General features: G+C 41.1%; 1 protein-coding gene across 3 annotated transcripts in view; it reads left to right on the top strand.

The window, feature by feature from the left end:
- The window catches only part of LOC143135798 (protein NLRC3-like), a 45379-nt gene that overhangs the window by 6452 nt on the left and 21222 nt on the right, over nucleotides 1-17705 (top strand). For all 3 annotated transcript variants that reach the window (XM_076296155.1, XM_076296154.1, XM_076296156.1), the window contains exons 4-5: nucleotides 7831-7914; nucleotides 9688-11490. In XM_076296155.1, coding sequence (XP_076152270.1) covers nucleotides 7831-7914; nucleotides 9688-11490 — 1887 coding nt within the window. The remainder of the gene's footprint in view (nucleotides 1-7830; nucleotides 7915-9687; nucleotides 11491-17705) is intronic.

The raw sequence follows: 17705 nt of genomic DNA, 5'->3' as shown, positions 1-17705 counted from the left end.
CATTAAAGATCATGGAGTCACAGGTATAGGTTAAAGGTCACGAGGCTATAGCTGGCTGAGGCATAGAATCAACTATCTGAATTGACATTAAAAAAGATTAAGACATTTATTAAAGCAAAACAAACTTTATTTTCTGTATAAAAACAGTTGTTTCAACCTCTACATCTTATTTTAGTATTGTAGTAGTAGCCTTTCTGAAACCAGGGGAAATCTAAATAATTTGCTGTTTTAAAAATGCAAACATCTGTGTAAATACCTGTTTTAAAATAACTGTTTCAGTTCAGAGTTTTCGATTAAATCCAAACCATTTCTGTCAAACATCTGATAAACATTGTCATCTACAGCTATTTCAATTTACAATTGATGTAAATGTCTATGTTGATAGAATACTGTTAGAAATAAAAACTACCCTTGCATCGCATTGCAATAGTTATACTTTGTTCCCTGAAGTTGGTAGTTAAGCAATATAGCACGAGTGAGAGTGGGGTTGGTCATGGATATTCCCACGGGTGTTGTTCGGCAGGCAACAACAGCCGTGGGAATATCCATGACCAATCCCACGATCACGAGTGCTATATTGCTTTTATACAACAATTCTACAAATAATCTGAAAACACCCCAATATTGTTTAAAAATGTTAATTTCGACATTGTTCTTACGCATCAAAATAGTTCCCTTTTCAATAGACAGCGTCTTGGTTGCTAGGTAACCAACATTCCAGATCCCTCTTTACCGTTACGGGTCTGTGGTTTATGTGTCTTCTTGAAAGAAATGTTGAAAGTCGGGCTGAAATCACATTCATATCTAGGTTTGCTGCATGCATGTTACAAGGACACTGGGCCATGTCATGTAAGGGACATGGTACTGCAAAAAAACGGAAACATAGCCTACATTGCAGAACCACTCAACTTTATTAATTTATGGTGAATAAATGTTACACTACTGTGCACAGCCTAACGTGACGATGCTAGCACGTTAGCAGCGGTTAGCTAACTATGCTAACGTTAGTTATCTACAAATCTCCTCCAAGTGACAATCGTATTATACACAATGCTGGCAATGCTGAGAACAATTAGCATCCTCGTTTATCTTACTTACATTAAGTTGACTGTGTGGCTTAATCCACAGATGTGGTGAAGCACTGTTTTGTTATGGTTTGCTAAGGAGTAACCCATTGCTTAAAATAGTGGAGAGCTGGGATGAGAACATTGTGTCAAATCTTCGCATTGTATCGCGGAGTGATTTATTATTAGCTGTGCAAAGTCTGAGTTGAAATGTCCAGGGATATTCCAACTCATGGAACGTCTCTTGGCCAATCAGAAACAAATAAATAGTTCCATGGAACCCAATTGTTGTATATCCCTCTATAGAGCATCACAGTCCCGCCCCTCCTCCGAGAGAGCTTAGTTTCCGGAAGTAGCTTTCCCATTCATTTTTCCCATTGACGTTCTGGAAAAATCCGTATTTAAAGAGTTTTAGAGCATGTCTTAGGATATCCAGCTACGGAGTAACTCATAAGCACACAACATATCATTTCGAGTTAAAAAACGAAGAGAAAGTCCAAAAAAAGTCAAAGGTACAAGACTGTGTACATATTTTCATTTCCGAGCGAAGGAACTACTCATCCCATAAACCACCGGGCCTCACTGAAAAATATATAAGCAGCACGAACCAGCGCGAAATTATTCATTTCCAACCGGCGACAGCAGCGAACCCTCTCCTCCAAACAATGATTTTTATATAGTTAATAGCAGTTATTTCAGGAGTAATCGTGTAAATAATAGTGTTTTGGTATTGAATGTTATATTTACCATCGTGTATTTTATATCGTGTGTGTGAAAGCGGTTAACGTTAACGTTAGCAACATTGTGCAGTGCTTCGTATCTGACTGCCATCCTGATGCATGGACCGGTGCATGGTCTGCTCTTGGACCACCATATTTAGTTTATTAACTTGAATTATTACACAAAATGTTCATTAAATGTACGAAGAAGTATTTCTAGGTTAATGATTGATATGGCTCGTACAGTATGAAGGCTACAGTAGCCTAGCTAATGTTAACTAGCATTACCAACCTCCCTGCAAAACTCACCACACAACTTTGTAGGTTTGATAGGTCTTGTTCCTCATGCTGGCCCATACATAACCCACAAGCTGACCCTCGACACACAACAGTCAATAATGTGACCCGATTTAAAGTGGTTTTCACCCCTTTGGACACTCTTGATTTCGTCCTTGAAACTGAAATATTCACGGGCCGGGGGCATGGACGGTTTGCTAACCATTTTACTGCAGTGTCTACCAGGTGGTAGCATCCAGCTTTGCTATCAGCTAGCTAGCTAGTTCAAAGGTTTAAGTTATGGGGATATACAGGGCTTTTTATGCCTCGTCTAAGTTGATGTTTCATATAAACAACAATTCATGTTCATAGAAACAACAAGGTCACTAAAACATAATATATTTCATACCTGTGTTGCAGCATGTAGGCTAATGTTAGCAGCATTATAATGACATTCTAATGTCTGAAAGGCTAATGATTAGCTAGCCTATCGGCTACCTGAAAAGTTAAGTGTTCAAACTAGCATTTACAGTGTTCTATTTGATGGTGTATTGGCCCTGACTAAGTTCGTGTGATATATAAACCACAATCCTTGTTGATACAAGTACCAATGTTCGTCTAGAAAGTTTTTATTCACATTAAGATTTTCGCCATCTTTGTCAATAATTTTCGCTGATTCAAGTTTCAAACTATGACTGAACGGCCTTTCCACCAATCAGAGGCATCACTGTGGGATTGTGGGATTGTTCAGGATTGTGGGTAATGAAGTACTTATCCAAGACATCGCGAATAAAAGACATTTATCTCAAAACGAGGTTAGTGCCCCGTGAACTTTTGGCGTCTATATGAGCATACACAATCGCTTAGTACAGCCGTAGCTGGTTTTGAGTCTACCATGTGCAGTTAAGTTTGTATGGCTTATACCCGAATTGTCAATGGATAAATTGCATTGAATTCTTACTTCCGGAAACTCCTGTGGGCGGGACTGTGATGCTCTATACCCTGTAACGGCCGTCGACGGCCGTTCTGTATTCTCCTGTAACGGCCGCGGCCGGCCGCAATTCTTAAAGAGACATCTGCTACAGTATAACCTTCATACATGAAATAATACAGCGTTAGTGGGTACATAAACACCAGACTTTTATTTTGACACACTTAAAGCAACACCAAAGAGTTTTTTGCACCTTAAAATAATGTTTCCAAAATTGTTTCAGTGGTTCATCAACTCGTAACAGGGTGAACGGCACTTCTGCATTCGCTTCGCGGCCCTCTATCGGCTATAACCGCACTATGTAAGTTTGCCAGATCGGGTAGCGGATCTGTAGTTCGATGGAATGAGACATAAGAAACTACAAATTTGACTTGCATCTGAAGTCGCAATACATCGTACTTTCATAAAATCATGCAACATATTCTACCTTGTCTGTGGACATTGTTATTTGCAATGCTGGTGCTGGATAAACAAATAGTGTGTTTGACAGAGGAAAAGTTCTTTGGTGTTGCTTTAAATGGCTAGGTCGCTATTGACATTTCTCCGGTATTTTTGAGTTTAGCCTGTTGACTGACCGGCTGAGGACTTACGGTGCCTCTGGAGTTATGGCTTCTAACAAGCGTCCAGCGTCTTTTCTCATTAGATGAGATAGTATTGATGTGCATCCACCATGTTTTGATGTAAGTGACGATCATATTGATGTAAGAAAATGACAAAATAAAAACATGAAAATGTAATATATTTAACGTTAACATCCTCCCGTTTGTCATGACTGACTTAGCTGCCTCTCTGGCATAAAAAAAATCGTATGGCTGTCACTGTGAAAGTTTGAGTTTGAGTTTAGCTAGCACCAGCAAAATATAGGCATAATTCAGTGATGGGTCATGGCCTAATTAACAATAAAGTTTATGATAAACCCATGCCAGGTTTATTTGCAGTTATATCTTAACACATAACATTAACATTACCCCTTTCTGGCATGTACAGAAAAGCTAACATTATCAAATCCCACTTACAGATAGTTATTGCAAACTAGGCTACTATTATGTATGTCTCTCTCAATGAGTTTTTATGTTGACTAATAACCAAAGCGGGAACCACCGTTGTGTTTTCTGCTTATGGATGTTAGGAAAATGTATTTGTATACAAGTAGGCCAGTCTCGTCATCTTTGTGATTACAAAAAAGCCTGCTAATTTGCTACCTTCACTGATGTAACGTTAGTCTGAGACTCGTAATGTTAACGTTAGCACAGGATAGGTTGAAGGTTAGTGAACGAGTGCAACAGGTTCATTATCATCAACTGATCAAGTTTAGATAAATTATATAACATGATGTGCATGTAAAACAAAACGTAAATCCATGTCAGGTTTAACAGTTCCTGTTCTTGGTGACATGCTTATCAAATGAGTCACGATTTCATGCGCTATGCTTCTGGCCTACGTTAGTTCATATCCTCATCATTTTTTAGCTGTAGCCTAAGGCTTACTGTCCAGCTAAATCCCAAATAAGTGCAAGATATGCCAGTCTATTTCAATGAAATCAGTACTCATATAGTATCTTGTTTCCCAGCTTCTAATACAGAAATATGTGAACCATATTTATAATTTTTTGTTAGTGAAAGACTTTGAGACTGTAAGTGAGTAGGCCTATGGCCGTCTATGGGACACATGAATATATAATTCTTAATGGATCATATATCATTTGAAAGAGCAATTTCTAATCTTTAAACTGAAAGAAACTTACAATTGACACTTTTCATTAGATGTTTAGTTATTCTTGGTTATTTGAAATGTTTCTCAAATTGCCCATTTTTCTTAGAATTCCCAGGAATCTGGGGCATTGTTGTAGAATTCCACTGGGGTATAGAGGGATAATAGGCATATAAACAACGGCAGCAGCGGACTGATATTACCTAGGATTCTACTAGGTAATATGGTGGGTTTTCAGGATGTGAAGGGATGTAATTATGGGTTTCATAAAGTACTGGGGGTACCAGGATGAGAGGATCTCCTCCTTACATGGTTAAGGGAGAGGGGGTGTTATCAAGCTGGTGAGAACTGGACAGGACAGGGATGAGGAGGCCACTGTGCCTTACGAGTTAGGGCCTGTCTAGCTAGGAAGAGAATAAGATAAGGCCTTATTTCACCAAACTGGAAGGAAACAGAAAAACTTAGGGCTACACTATTTTACTTATGTTACCTATGCATTACATAGGTTTGCATATAGTTTTATGCATGATGGGAAGATGGTTTCCACCAATGTAAGCGACCCTGCTTGGTACTGATTGGTGAAGGGTGTTGATGGAGATGGCGTGAGAGGGTGGCACTTCTCAAGGGCTGAGGAGTATAAAATATAGAGTACAGTATAGCCATCCTGCACGCAATTGGATAACACTAGACCAATGTTTACTCCACTCACATCCATCTGGGATCGCTTCCGTTAAGAGTGATTTCGGCACCAGATTTTATGGTAGAGCCAATCAGTACGCAGGGCGGGAGTTTCATAGATGTGACGTAGCGTAGAAGCGACTGTGAGACTGTTCTCAGTGTCACGGGTTGGCTTCAATGTGAGTGGTTGAAGTTGCATGTTAATAGAGGACGGACAAGTGGCTTATCCAATCATATGCAAGGATTTTTGATAAGGCCCAGCCTTCTGAAACACCACTCCAATGGATCGATCCCAGATGGATTAGTGGAGCTATGTGGAACGAAATTCATCTGGCGAGAGTCAGTCTCATCATACATTGCAGTGAAATGGAAAATAATGAATCAAGACAGTACTGAGCACAACTAAACACTGATATTCATCCCAGGGGAAAATATTGCTTCTTACAACAGTCTCATCTTTCAGAAACAAAATTTAGAAAATTAACTGCTATCCTAATACTTTGTGTCCCTTAATGTGCTTTGTAAGAAATTATAAGGTGGCTTGTAACAAATTCGTATTTAATTATATTATTGATATCTACCGTCAAAATCTTCCAAAATATTTAGATATTATTTTTTGCCCACCCCTAACTTCAACTGAACAGATAACAACGGACATGCCACATTACTAACATCAAAACTGGAAGACAATGCTAGTCTTCAGGGTCACAGAAATTGCCAGGAGAAAGTGGACAACACCTTGTCCATGAAGGGAAAAATAGCAAGGGCCACAGTTAACAGTCAAACTAACTTATGGAAAGTCACAACAGCAGAGAAAGCTATAATTTACAGCTGGAAGTAGCACTGCTTGTACTGTGAAAAGGACTGCATGGGCAATATTGAAAGAGATATTGGTCAGGTCATGACTATGCTAGTGGAAGTATTTCACTTATGTAACTGCTAAGCACATTTGCCTACAGTAATTGCAATCAGATACTTGATTCTTATGTACAAATGAGGGGTATTAAACTCATTGTGCTGTAGATAGGGACTCCCCATGTCAAAAACAACCAAGTCTATGTTGTGCAACATAAAAAAAGTTCACTATATTTACAGTAATTGAATTGAACATGGCATGTTGATAGTCTCCACTGTCTATAACCTTGTATGTCAGGGGATGAAACTGACCTTAACATTTGACCCCATGGCCCTGAGTCCCTAAGTTCATCTAACTTGTATAGACAATAAATGTACTAGAGTTAATGAAGATCCATCAGTCTGCTTTGGAGATATGAACCAAATACTGCATGTGAGTTATTTGTGTGACCCCTTGTAACCTTGACCTCAAGACCTAAATTGTCTTGCCAGCTCTTTGACAACTTGTAGTGGGTAAGTAGACCAAGTTTGATGAATATCTTTCAATTGGCTTAAGAGATATCAGCTAATATCAAGATGTACTAACATACGTTTTTGGCCCAAAAACCATTGTGCCATGCTCCATTCAAAGCCCTCTATATATTTTTCGGTACAAATCTGCGCTGTAGGCACCACAAATTCTTAATCTACAGAAAATTACGATTCAAATGATACCAAATATGCTTTTGCTGTATTTACTTCCACCTTTGACCCTTTTCTAGGCTAATTCGCTCAGACTACATTGACACATCATATGGATGGTATATATGGTATATATCCATATATACACAATTACACATCATATGTATGGTATATATCCATCTATACCTCCATCACCAGTGCCCAGATGTGTGTCTATGAAGAGTGATGTGTCAATGGATATCTATCCATTTCCAAATGCATTTAGCACTGGACAAATATATAATAAATACATGATGTATTGCAGAGAGAACATTCTGAAACATTTTGTAGACAAAAAAGGTAAAAAAAAAGAAAGAAAAAATCCTTCCTTTACTCTGCATACATTTAGACATACAATATGTCCATAATACATAAAATAAATGAATTGGGTCCACATGCTCCTTCAGTGTGTTTAATGTTTTGTAAATCAATGTGCGTAGTGTTTTGCAAAAAGTGTGAATGTGAAGTTTTCGCTAACAGTTTTGATTTTTGTGATTAAGTAATCAAAAACACTGCAAGATTAGGGAGGTTTCATGAATTTCTTGTTAGTAAATTTGAGTCAACATGTGAATGAATCAACATGTGAATGTGTGTGTGTGCGTGCGTGTGTGTGTGTGTGTGCGTGTGTGCGTGCGTGTGTGTGTGTGTGTGCGTGCGTGTGTGCGTGAGCGCGCGCGTGTGTGTGTGTGTGTGTGTGTCTGTATGCATGTGTGTTTTGGATAGTTTAATTTCGTCTTTACTTATTTGGGTAACACTTTACTTGACAGTATCGGCATACGAATGTGGTGATGGAGGTTGTTCTCTCCTTGTTCTCTAGAGTAAGATCTGCTCCTGAGGAGGGGGCTACTGCCTCTAACACCAGTCTCTCTGAGGAACAACACACAAGCTATGGAATTAGCAGGTGAGGAAAAAGTGTGTGTGTGTGTGTGTGTGTGTGTGTGTGTGTGTGTGTGTGTGTGTGTGTGTAGGACAGAACAGTGTAAAAGCACAGAGCCATGTGGTCCATAGCAGCAAGACAACAAGTCACAAAACACTGCACATAATAGACACAGCCATCAACGACTCACACAAACATGGATGCTGGGAGGCACAAAGGCCTTTTAATCAGCTCTGGCAAGCAAGGAGGAAGTGGAACATGAACAGGGCAAACAGGCGTGTGTGTGTTTGTGTGTTTGCAGGATAAGAATAGAACAATGTGAAAGCACAGGAGTGTACGTGTTGCACACGCAGAGAAGAGACAATATTCTTCAGTGCCACATATTTTATTTGTTTAAAGTTTGATCTGAAATCAAATAAAGCATCAAAACAAAAGTGCATGAGTGGCTTGATACTCGTTCGTCTCGTTGGCTTCGAATAACTAACCGAGACTTATTGTTTTACATTAACATTAACTCGCATTACAAACAGCAATGCATTAACATTCTCGTTCGCATAATCACCCGCAAATATCCCAAACAGCCTACTCGTTCACATCAGGCTATGATGGCTAGTTACTGGTTCGAGCAGACTGGCTTAGCTAGCTAGCATCGATTACAAATAAACATGTATTTAACGAGTGAACACATTTTACAGCGTGTATCATCTGCTCAAACATTACACAAATTACTAACAAATGAATTACATATCCTTCTTGTGATTTCGGACTCACCTGAAATCAAATAAAGCATCAAAACAAAAGTGCATGAGTGGCTTGATACTCGTTCGTCTCGTTGGCTGCTGCTGGCTAGTGGCTACCTTATACCAGCGTTATCTCACAGCGCCACCCCATGACACTTTCCGGTACTGCATATTGTGAGTCTTAATTCTAAAAGACCAAAAATAAGAATGGGGGGTCTGACCAAAACAAGAAACAAAGTACTTAACAACAGCCACAACCTTCTATGGCGCCACATACGTCACTGATAAACAGAAAACGTGCATCATAAACTCACAAGTAAAACACAGGAATCCATCAACAGGTGAAATGTGGTGAGAGTGAGAGAGAGAGAGTGACTGCAGAGGAGATATGAAACACGTCCTTTCAATAGTAATCACATGAGGGAGATTTGTTTAATGGTGTGTGTTTAATGTGTGTGTGTGTGTGTGTGTGTGTGTGAGTGTGAGTTTGTGGAATATATCCACATGATCATTTATATCTGTGTCTGTATGCAAGGTGTTTTGTTTAAAGCTGCAGTTGACAAGATTTTTTGGATCATATTAATTGAAACCGACACTACACTATGCTCCGACAGAACAAAATAAATCAGCCGGTTTTAGAAAAGAAAAAACGTGCTACTACCTCCACCTAGAGCCTATTATTTGTTTTGCAAACATCCACAGCTCCCGGTTCTTCTGGTCCAATCAGAGCAGGGATGTGTGAGATCTGACTGTCAATCACAGTCTGGTGCAGTCTGGTGCGCACTGACGAGCACAAACTCGATCAGAGGGTGCTCGGTGGTAGTGGGGGAGGGGCATGAGAGTTCTAAACATTCAAAATTTTGGCTTTAAGTCAGACTTGCCAACTGCAGCTTTAATTTCGTCTTTAATTATTTGTTTTTTGTCCACAAAAGTGAAAGTGTGTGTGGGATCATCACACTGGCTCATTGAAGTACATATGTGTGTATGCATGTGTGTTTTTAAATGATTGAATGATGAATGATTTATTCTTTAATCGTGTGTTTTGGTTTTCACACAGATATCAGCAGATCCACAAATCCCACCTGCAGAACAACTTTCAGTGTCTGATTGAGGGAATCCCACAGCAGGGACACAGCAGACTCCTCCAGGAGATCTACACAGAGCTCTACATCACAGAGGGGGGAGGAGGAGAGGTCAATGATGAACATGAGGTCAGACAGATAGAGAGGGCATCCTGGAGAAAAGCAGCACAAGGCAGACCAATTAAATGCAGGGACATCTTTCAACCCTTATCTGGACAAGTCAAACCCATCAGAACAGTGCTGACAAAGGGAGTGGCTGGCATAGGAAAAACTGTCTCTGTGCAGAAATTCATTCTGGACTGGGTTGAAGGAACAGCTAATCAGGATATTCACTTCATATTTCCTCTTCCTTTCCGGGAGCTGAACCTGATGAAGAAGAGCAAACTCAGTCTGATGGATCTTATTGAGCACTTCTTCCCTGAAATCAAAGATCCAAGAATCTTCACCAGTTCAGCACACAGAGTCATGTTCATCTTTGATGGTCTGGATGAGTGTCGACTTCCTCTAGATTTCCGCTCCAACCCAATGTGTTGTGATGTGACAGAACCAGTCTCAATGGATGTGCTGTTGACAAACCTTATCAAGGGGAATCTACCCTCTGCTCTCCTCTGGATCACCACCCGACCAGCAGCAGCCAATCAGATGCCTCGTAAGTGTGTGGACCAGGTGACAGAAATAAGGGGATTCAATGACCCACAGAAAGAGGAGTACTTCAGGAAGAGAATCATTGATGAGAACCTGGTCAGAAGAACCATCGCACACCTGAAGTCATCCAGGAGCCTCTACATCATGTGCCACATTCCAGTCTTCTGCTGGATTTCTGCCACTGTTGTAGAGAGCACATCAAAAGAACCAGAGAGTGTAGAAATGCCAAGGACTCTGACTCAAATGTACACACACTTCCTGATCATCCAGACAAGCATAAAAAATGTCAAGTACACAGAGAGAAAAGAGACAGATGAAGAGGTGATTTTCAAACTGGGGAAACTGGCTTTCCAACAACTGGAGAAAGGCAATCTCATCTTCTATGAGGAAGACATGAGAGAGTGTGGCATTGACATCACAGAAGCATCAGTGTACTCAGGAGTGTGTACTCAGATCTTCAGAGAGGAGTCTGGGCTGTACCAGGGGAAGGTGTTCAGCTTTGTGCATCTGAGCATCCAGGAGTTTCTTGCAGCTTTGTATGTGTTCATCTGTTTCAGCAACAGACAGAGAAACATGCCTGACCAACAGCAAACCTCTCAGCTCTCTGCTCTGTTCAGAGCTGCAACACTTCATGACCTACACAAGACTGCAGTGGATCTCGCGTTACAGAGTAAAAATGGACACCTGGACCTTTTCCTGCGCTTCCTTCTCGGCCTCTCACTCAAGGTGAATCAGATTATCTTAAGACACCCACTGCCACTGAGCAGAAGCCAATCAGATAGCTCAGAGCCAACAGTGCAGTACATCAGACAGAAGATCAGAGATGAGAGTAGGTCAGACAGAAAGATCAACCTGTTCTACTGTCTGAATGAGCTGAATCACCATGCTGTAGTGGAGCACAAACAGAGCAGAGTGGAGGAGCAGAGGGGTTCAGGAACTCTGGGTGTAGAAATGCTCTTACCAGGAGAGTGGGGGACTAAGAGATTTGAGTTTAAGATGTCAGAAGAGCAGCTGGCTGAGTTTGACCTGCAGAAGTACATAAAGACTCCACAGAAAGATCAGACTGAACTCCTCAGTCCAGATGATGTTCTTCAGAAGCTGGTGCCAGTGGTCAAAATATCCACATCAGCTCAGTAAGTAACACACTGTGTGTGTGTGTGTGTGTGTGTGTGTGTGTGAGAGAGAGAGAGAGAGAGAGAGAGAGAGAGAGAGACAGATTAGTGATGATGAATATTTTGATTGCATTTTCCCCAGGCTGAGTAAAACCCCTGCTATGGTCTAAATTGCATATGAGGAACATGAATATACCAGCATGTCTTTTGCAGAGACGTCTTTCACAGGAGGCAACAGTAAATTCGATTTTTCTTCTACCTAAATGGTTAACAGACAAATCGGCGATTTGTCTCATAGATCTCCATTTCTCGAGGTCAACGAGTACTGTCGGTAAAAAGAAAAGCGAAAACAATCAGTTTTACCTATATAACATGAGTTGCTATAGCCAGCAGCTAACGCAGGCAGGCAGCTGCAGCGCTACACTCTGGGGGCCTCATGTTCCTGAGCCCCCATGTTCCTGATCCCCCATGTTCCTGAGGCCCCATGTTCCTGATCCCCCATGTTCCTGAGGCCCCATGTTCCTGAGCCCCCATGTTCCATGTTACTGAGGCCCCATGTTCCTTAACCCCCATGTTCCTGAGTCCCCATGTTCCTGAGCCCCCATGTTCCATGTTCCTGAGCCCCAATATTCCTGAACCCCCATGTTCCTGAGCCCCCATGTTCCATGTTCCTGAACCCCCATGTTCCATGTTCCTGAGCCCCCATGTTCCATGTTCCTGATCCCCCATGTTCCTGAGCCCCCAGAGTGTAGCGCTGCAACTCCAGCTAAACTATGGTCAGCTTCTGCTTGCCTTGTGACACATTTAGCTAAAACGGTTTGTAGTTCAGTGTTTTTCACTGGTAATGGAGCCGTAGCAACAGTCATATTTTAAATCTGCAATTCATTAATTAAATTCAATTAAAACAACTTTGTTTAGCCTTCCTCATGTTAGTCCTAGCCAGAGGACAGCGCAGACGCCTGTCAGAGGGCAGCCATTCAAAAACTCTGTGGAGGACATGGGTGGAGTCTTCTAAACTGCAGTTGGCTTAAGAGACTGAAGAGAGTGGCCAGTGATTGTAGAACATGTGTACACAATGCTCTGGAGGTGTTTCTTATTGTTGATTGAGAGGGAGTGAAATCAACTTATAGATGAAAATATCTTTGTATTTTACACTTTACACTCCTCAAGTCTGAACCTGAGTCAGAATAAGCTGCTGGACTCAGGAGTGGAACTGATTTGTTCTGTACTTTGTCATCGTTTGCATGTGTGTGTGTGTGTGTGTGTGTGTGTGTGTGTGTGTGACAATATTTATTTACACAAGATTTATTTACAGTGTGGATTTTGGTGGAGAGTGCAGATTTATATTTGGTAGAGAGTGCAGATTTATTTACAATGCGAGTTCAAGTGTTCACTATCCGAAATTTGCTAGTAGAATAAATGTGAGAGCGCTTTTGTCTAGGTCACTAGTCAGGGTCCTAATGAGCTTCTCAGGAACACAGCGGCTGTGCGCAGGCATTACCGCTCAGTCATGAAGTGCATCACAAGATCACGCCGGGCTAGAACTGCACTGGCAGATGTCATCCCGGAGTGACGACCACGGGCATCCATGAAGCTTAACGTAAGATCGGCACTACGTTGGAGTCAACAATATCGCAAAAAAACACAATTTCTGCAAAGGTGGAGCAGATCCGATTCAAAGAGAATTTCAAAGTATTTCTATATAGTACGTAGCCTGGCTATTTCTTTTTGCAACAATAGCGAAAGAAAAACTTGGAGTCTCTCTGTGTCCATTTAGTGAATGATGAATTTGTGCGTAGCCTAGGCTGTCCTTCATTTCTTCACGTCTTACAACATAAACAAATGCAATGATAGTCTATTGAAGTCAGAAATGAGCCTGTCTAAAGGCCTCTTGGAATCCCCCTTGGGGATCAATAATGTATCTATCTATCTATCTATCTATCTATCTATCTATCTAAATCATGTGGCATTTTACATGCGCACCCAATTGCGATTCGAAGCAAAAAGTATCACTGATAGCCCAAGGTAAATTGCATATTTGTAAATGTGGCGACGGCAAAACGCTTTATGGTTAAAGTGAATCGTAAACTATATAATAACCAAAGAAAGTAGCCTAAAGGAGATCCGATCCGTTCACCAAGGCCGTGGTTGTGTTTCTGCAATATGCTGGCACAAAACGTGATTTCTGTTAGAAACCAAGTAGGCTAAACATTTTCATTGTCATCATCAAATGAAAAACATAGCCTACTGAACATGGGCATCGTCATAGTTCACCTACGACGATGCCCATGTTCAGTAGCAGTGACGGACTGGACGGTCTGGCATTTGGGCAGATGCCAGAAGGGCCGCGGCCCCTCGTGGGCCGGCCAATCACGGAGCGGCATGTTTGTGCGGCCCATTTATCGTAAAGACGGATTAACAATATCTCTCGGCCCACTATCAAGCATCAATAGTGTTACATGACTTACGAATAAGCCATTTATCTCTAACTCCCTTTCCGTCTTTCACAGTTGGAAACTGATCAGTATTTATACCAGACATGAGTCTCTACACTACAGTCATGGTGACCCTCAATATTTGCATCAGTCTACCCAGACAACAAATTAGGTCTTGCCGACGTCGGGGCGTGTGTGCCTGCCCGACATAAAGTGCGTCGGTAAGATGTCTTATGGAGATCGGTAGCTAATCGGCAAGATGTCGGGAAGATGTCGGCATTAGAATTATCGCCGACCGTGAGCCAACGTAAACCAAATGATCGCCGACCGTGAGCCAACGTAAACCCGATTAATTATTATGACCTATGCGGCGCGATCCCACTAGAGCGAGGAAAGCATTCGGTCTCCCGTTGACTTAACACTGGAACAGCTGATTTTCGCTGGAAACGCCACAGCATGCTTAAAAATCAGCCCTTCCAAAGTTAAGTCAAAAGGACCGAGGCGTCTGAATGCTTTTCGCCGCTCTAGTAGGATCCCACCGTTATATTAGGTCTTATTGATTTGTTTAGGCTAGTTGCTATCAGATTGTGTTCCAAGGATCAGGTTCCAAGGTGTTCGATCCCTGTATCAACAACACTCAATAACAGTTTATGTGATGTATTAATCACAAGAGCTAGTTGAGAAGTAGGCAACTAGCCCCGCTTGCTTGCGAGACTCGGTGGCTGCGCAGTCTGCAGCCGCTTCCTTATTTGAGTTGCCAGGTTTTACAAAAAAAAGTTTAAATTTAAAGTAATTGTTTATGTGTAGGGTGTAATTCATACACAATCTGACAACCTGGGAAATGTCAGTCTAACAGAAAAAAATAATGGATCAGTGATTTTAAAATTAAGGTTGATGGTCATGCAAATTAGGCTACAGGAGATTTCCGGGAGAAATAACAAAACAGGAGGGCACCGGGAGATGACTGTGAACATTTATTTTAACACATTTATTCTAACACATAGAAAACTACAACACAAATAAAAAAATCCCTCCAAAATAGTCAGTCAGTCTAAAAGAAAATAGTCAGTCAGTTCAAAAGAAAAATAGTCAGTCAGTGATCAGTTCAGTCCAGTCAATTAATTAATTGATGCTTGCTCGCCCCGCCTTTGCCGCCCCCCATTCCTGTCCCTGCTCAGCCGCAGCCAGTTTCTGACGGTCATTTCAGCATCACCCTCAGTTGAATTTTGTTGAGCAGGATTTTTTAACACAGAACCTAAACAAACAAAAAAATAAAGCAACAGGGGGAAAAAATAAGATAGTAGCACAAAAGTCTATATCTTCGTTTGATTGTTTCTATAACTACAATTCAGAAAAGTCAGAGCATTTTACAAAAAAAAAAAACTTAAGACATTTGGTTGAGAATAGTGTGAGGACAGTATATAAATATCGAGAACAACTGATATAAATACAGACACCACATATGTGTTGAATAGTGAGAGAATGTTGCTTCAACACATTGTAGAACTTACTCAGGAGTACCTGATGAATAGGCCTGGATTTAAGGCCTGTCTTCTCTCCCCTACCGCACCAGTTGAGCTGGGTTGAAAGATCTTTGTACAGATTCTCCATACCGTTTCCTTCAAGGTTTTGCCACCAGACAATGACAGTTTAGTTATCTGTAAAGTAAAAGATACATTTGATTTAATTCCACAACCTGCTGTATTACATTGTCTTTGAAGCACTGCTCTCCCATGCCCACATCCATGGCTGAAGTGCCCTTGAGCAAAGCACCTAACCCCTCACTGCTTACCAAGTGCCACTGTAGCAGGCAGCTCACTGCTTTGGGTTAGTGTGTGCTTCACCTCACTGTGTGCTCACTGTGTGCTCTGTGTGTTTCACTAATCACGGATGGGATAAATACAGACCAAATTTCCCTCATGGGATCAAAAGAGTATCTATACTTTATATATAGGTGTCTTATCTGACGATAAATCAGGGCGTGTGTGCTTTAGAGATAGACACAGACAGGACATACCACTTTCTTCTTAAAGGTGCTATCGGTCCTAAGTTTGGCCTCAAAAGTTTCCAGATCTTGCAGTGTACGTAGTGGGAGCATGTTCAAATTAAAGTCGTCGTGTGGAACAGAATTATTTTTTTGGAGTAATTTAATTACGTAATCCATTTTTAGCTGCAGTTCTCCGACCTGCTCCAAAAGGAGCCTTTCAACAGCTGGGGAAAGTACAGGAAGAAAATATACAACATTATACAAAAAAACAATTAACAAGCAATGATCATAATATAGTACTGTACTGACAACAGCAGAGAGAACCTGTCCAAAATACCTGTGCATCCAGCAGGAGCTGATCTGGGAAATCTTTGAGCTGTGGAAAACAGAAAAAATATAGGTGTTAACAAAAATACAATGTATGAAATGTGTCTTGTTTTTTTTTTATAAAACTGTGTGTGAGAGAGAGAGAGACAGAGAGACTTCCTACCCAAATTAAAACCGAAACAGGCAGCCAGCAGTGACTACTCTGTCTCAGCCTCTAGCCTACCATAACACAGAGTAAAAAGTATAGACACATAAAACACATCATACAATAAAATATGTCTTACTAGTTTGAGGGATCCTGTGTGGAAGGTCTGGACGCGATAGAGGGGACACTTGAAACACAAAAATTAAAAAGGTTAAAACGAAGATTAATGATTCTTTCAGGTAATCAGTGTCAGATCATATTGGATTCAGTCAGAATGACCGTATGAATGAGGGCAGCCTTTTTGCACTCTGCACAGCCTAGCCTACACCAAAGAACCGGCGTCAACTGTGATAGAAAGAGAGAGACTTTTCTTCCTACCCAAATTAAACCGAAACAGGCAGCCAGCTACTCTAGTGACTACTCTGTCTCAGCCTCTAGCCTACCATAACACAGAGTAAAAAGTATAGACACATAAAACACATCATACAATAAAATATGTCTTACTAGTTTGAGGGATCCTGTGTGGAAGGTCTGTTCGGGATAGATGGGACACTTGAAACACAAAGATTAAAAAGGTTAAAACGAAGATTAATGATTCTTTCAGGTAATAAGTGTCAGATCATATTGGATTCAGTCAGAAGATGTATGAATGAGGGCAGCCTTTTTGCACTCTCTAAAGATACCTACTAGCTAGCCACCATGCTCTTGGGTCAAACTAACTTGACTGTATGTAGTTTTAGACTAAGACAGCTAGTCTGATTGCAGGAGAACAGACTAGATGACTAGACTAGACTGGACAGGTCATGTAACCGCACTGAGTGTCTGTGTGTGACAGCTTTAATTGCTTACAAAGTTGCTTTACAGACTCTGTTCTGTGTCTGCGTGTTAATTAACTTACATTCAGGAGAGCACATCCCTTCATCACTGGGTGTCTCTTGTTGCCAATCATCTTGTGGCACTAGGAAATACAGAAAAAGGGCCCGTTACACAAATAACAGCATCACCCAGGTCCAACTAACAGAGCTAAACGAGTGACCCAACACCAGTGGTTCTCAAACTTGTTCTGTCATTTTTGTCATTCTCCATTTTGAATAGGACTGTGCTGTGTATTTTGTGTGTGTGTGTGTGTGTGCGTGTGTGCCTGTGTCAGTGTGTTCTCCATCTGCATGCTAAATAGCTTACGTTCAGGAGAGCCCAGCCCTTCATTTTCGGCTTCCTGCTGCCAATTAACAGTTGTCACTATGAAACGATAAAATTAGATGGTGAAACTGCCAAACAGGAAGTAGGCTTTTTGCTCTCAAACTTTTCAAGTGTGCTTACAGCCACAAGTTTAAAGACCAAA

Source organism: Alosa pseudoharengus, unplaced genomic scaffold (assembly GCF_046254945.1).
Source record: "Alosa pseudoharengus isolate Yale_2024_CS ecotype anadromous, Long Island Sound unplaced genomic scaffold, YU_APseudo_1.1 YU_APseudo_1.1_scf_1, whole genome shotgun sequence".
Classification (NCBI taxonomy): Eukaryota; Metazoa; Chordata; class Actinopteri; order Clupeiformes; family Clupeidae; genus Alosa; species Alosa pseudoharengus.
Note: the sequence above shows the minus strand (reverse complement) of the source record. Positions and strands in the feature narration are given on the sequence as shown.